Source organism: Trachymyrmex septentrionalis, unplaced genomic scaffold (assembly GCF_001594115.1).
Source record: "Trachymyrmex septentrionalis isolate Tsep2-gDNA-1 unplaced genomic scaffold, Tsep1.0 scaffold8, whole genome shotgun sequence".
Classification (NCBI taxonomy): domain Eukaryota; kingdom Metazoa; phylum Arthropoda; class Insecta; order Hymenoptera; family Formicidae; genus Trachymyrmex; species Trachymyrmex septentrionalis.
This window is the reverse complement of record NW_017305987.1, coordinates 28,023-31,445: the sequence shown is the minus strand read 5'-3', so window position 1 is coordinate 31,445 and position 3,423 is coordinate 28,023. Positions and strand designations below refer to the sequence as shown.

The 3,423-nt window shown below is 35.7% G+C and overlaps 1 protein-coding gene across 1 annotated transcript in view; it reads left to right on the top strand.

Moving 5' to 3' along the window:
• Nucleotides 1–3,423, top strand: part of LOC108754421 (GTP-binding protein RAD) — a 21,822-nt gene that overhangs the window by 15,431 nt on the left and 2,968 nt on the right. Inside the window, exon 5 of the mRNA XM_018496680.1 lies at nt 564–727. Within this exon, the coding sequence (XP_018352182.1) occupies nt 564–727 (164 nt within the window). The remainder of the gene's footprint in view (nt 1–563; nt 728–3,423) is intronic.

The window sequence follows — 3,423 nt, the reverse complement described above, 5'->3', positions numbered from 1 at the left end:
AAATACGGAATTACACTTTTATATAATTACATATTATTATGCAAAATATAGTTATATGTAATTATATTATATAGAATATAATATATAAATAAAGGAAGGAAAATACAGCGGCATACTGTAATGACGAAAGATTCTTGCATTTTTAAATAAAAATGTGCAAAATTGAAATTTGTAGAGAAGCTTAATTTTGATAAAAGTGACGCGTAATCGTATTTTCCACAAAGAATAAAATATAATAGAATAGAATAAATTACCATTGTGTTAACATTCCTACAGAATCGTAAAAAATAAGATTATTTGATGCTATGCATAATAACCACGGCAAGCTGATAAAGATCACGTTGAGCGTTCAACATACTTTTTCTAAATAAGTCTAAATATTCAATGAAAATTGTCGACATTGTTACTTTAACAAAAGAGAGCCATTTTAATTGCACTACCATAATGGTGACGAGTATCGGTCGCAATTGAAAATGATCAAGATGAAGTACTGAATTCTCGTGTACTTTGTTCGAACGTAATATCTCATTCGTCGAATTATGCTTCTCCTTTTTTCTCCTCAGCTCGGCTTCGCAGCTCTCCGGTATAGAGGCAGAAGAGGAAGCTGATGGCGAACGGGTGACGACGTATAAAGTGGGCATGTTGGGGGCGTCAGAAGTCGGGAAAACCGCTCTAACTGCACAATTTACCACAAGCGACTACATTTGCGCTTACGACGCCTCTCTCGGTAAGCAAATGATCGCTTTTAGTCGGATTTACGTTGCCCTCCTCCTGTAGTCCTGATTTAATTCCGATCTACTTTTTAATCCGATCAAATTCGACACCCCGAAAATTAATTCGATCCCGAATAATAATCTCGATGTCATCGATAGTTCACGGAAAGAATAGATTGGATAGTTCAGCAAAGCTGAATCCAGACGACACGAAGTGTCCAAAATTGAAACATAAGATATTTTTAGCGTCTAAAAAACGTCTTAAAGACTTTGTCTCTATGCCTTATTTTAGACTTTGTGTTATCTGGGTATAGTTTAGCTAGTTCAACTTCTATTAACTAAGAAGATTTGATGATGCATCAAAGAAATTATGTCCGTAAGAACTTTACAGTATGCTAACGCAACTTCTTGGCTACAATGAAAAGTTATTAATGTAACAAGTTTCTTTCATTACAGCAGCAAAAGTAGGCATCTTAATTATGTTTTGTTAAAAATTTGGATTTATATATTGGATTGATTTTCATAGAAAGTTATCTTTGTTATTAAATTTGCTATGCTATTACGATAAACATGATTGCTTATGATTGCCAATTGTATTTAGCTGTACAACTTTGCTACTTTAACATGGAAAACTGACTGTATATTACGGCTGTAGATTTGCTGAATCAGTGAGGTCTTCAACTGTTTTAACAAGTCTTTTCTTCCATGTTGGATTACTTTTGTGAAACTCTCTGACAATAATTAGCGTGATTAAAACCTGCGGATATCAAGAGAAATAGCGATTACGTTTCTTTCGCGATGAAACAGATCGGCTGCTTTCAATCGCACGTCCAGCCGGAGGGTCGCTTCTACCGAAAGGAAATTGATTGTCATTTATATTTCTACTTTCGGAAGAGACGTCCTTAGGGTATTCACTTCGAATGGACTTCGCCTCTAGAACTCTGCGCGCGGCAAACGATCGTCTCGCGACAGCTATTTCGCATTTATTATACATATAGCACTTGTCACGAACTGCACCGGATTGTTCGCGATATCGCACACGTCCATTAAACAGAATTAATTAATCCGCTGGATAAAACGTTATTAGCGGTATAACATATATTTGCACGAAATGCATATTTCCCTTAAAGCATTTTGATTACATCAATTAACTGTTTGAATATGCCTCCGATAAATTATTTCGCACGAGGAACGGATTGTGGAAAAAGATACAATAAAGTTTCTATGTTATCCTGGAAAATTCCAACGTTTTAGAAATGTTAAGTACGTTTTATATTTTACAATTACCGTTTGAATATTTTAATATACTATTTAAAATATCCAGAGTGAGAAATAAATCTCTTATAATCTGAGTGAATGATTGTTTTTATATATATATTTCTTTACTACGAGGTGTATATATTATAATAATCATTATCTTTAGAGATGTAATAAAATTCTGATTGACTACAACATAAACATTATTTTTATACGTACACAGTATAGTTTATGTATAAATAACGTTCAAACATTTTTTACATGATAAAAATGTACTTATAATTGATTGCCAATTTTAATGAATATTTTAATGAATATCGTTATATTCTAGATTTACGAAAAAATTCAGTAAAGAGAAAAATATTTTCTATGTAATTTATATAGTGTAATATATTCTCGTGTGTGTGTCGTGAATGTGCACAGCGTTAATTATTTTTCGCGAACACTGTTGGAGAAATTAGTTTCGTATGCAAGTCGCGTCTTATGTCTCATTAACTTTTTACGCTCGCGGTTTTCATTCCCATCTCGAACTCCATTACATTTCCTTATGTTTTCGTGGAACGAATAACAAGACTCTCTCTTTTGTAAAACAGCTTTTGCGCTGTGACCAGTCAAAATCAACGTGACCGGTGCTGCACAATTCAACGCATGCGAGAACAAAATTTAACGGGGAAACATTCTGATGCAAGCCGCTCTCTCCCTCATTACGTGTGTACACACAAACAACAATATAGTAATAACTTATAATTTAACAATCCAGTCGGGCCAATTAATTCGCACGAGCCATTCGTTTGGAAGCAATTTTCGCTTGTAATGAATTATTCGCGACGTACTGACGCTTTTGGTCCCACAAACTCAACGGCGTTCCCTCGCCCCCGTTTAATAAGCTGTAAGTTATCTGTAATTAAAACCCGCTTGTTTCACATTGTGATATTTGCGATGTGTATTTTGTAGCAATTGCTCTCGTCTCAACTATTCGAGCGGAGAGTACACGACGAAATTCCTTTATTATGTTACGCCTAGTGTTAACGCTAGAATATTTTGCATCAAATCTTTCCGATAACCAACATTGATATCGGATACCGCTATACTGGTGAGATCCCTGTCCATCCATCTATAATAATACAGCAGACACTTGAGCGGAAATGACGTTAAGACAACACGCGCAACCGCTATTGACTCGAAAAGAAAGATCTTTCGCTCGTCTTTCGCTTTGTCTTCCCTGCTTTTTCTTTGTCCTTCCGCCGGATATAACATGTACGTACTACGAAAGTACGTACGGTATTTTCCGCTGTGTTTCCGCCGTCAAAGTCACTCCCTCGTGGCCGATTTTATTGAAAACGCACACGGTTGTGAACTGGTACTCATTGCGAGTACCTTCAAAGAGTAGAGCTCTGATGTATCGATTTTGCGCCAAGTACTTTGCTCTGTGTGTGTGTGTGTGTGTGTGTGT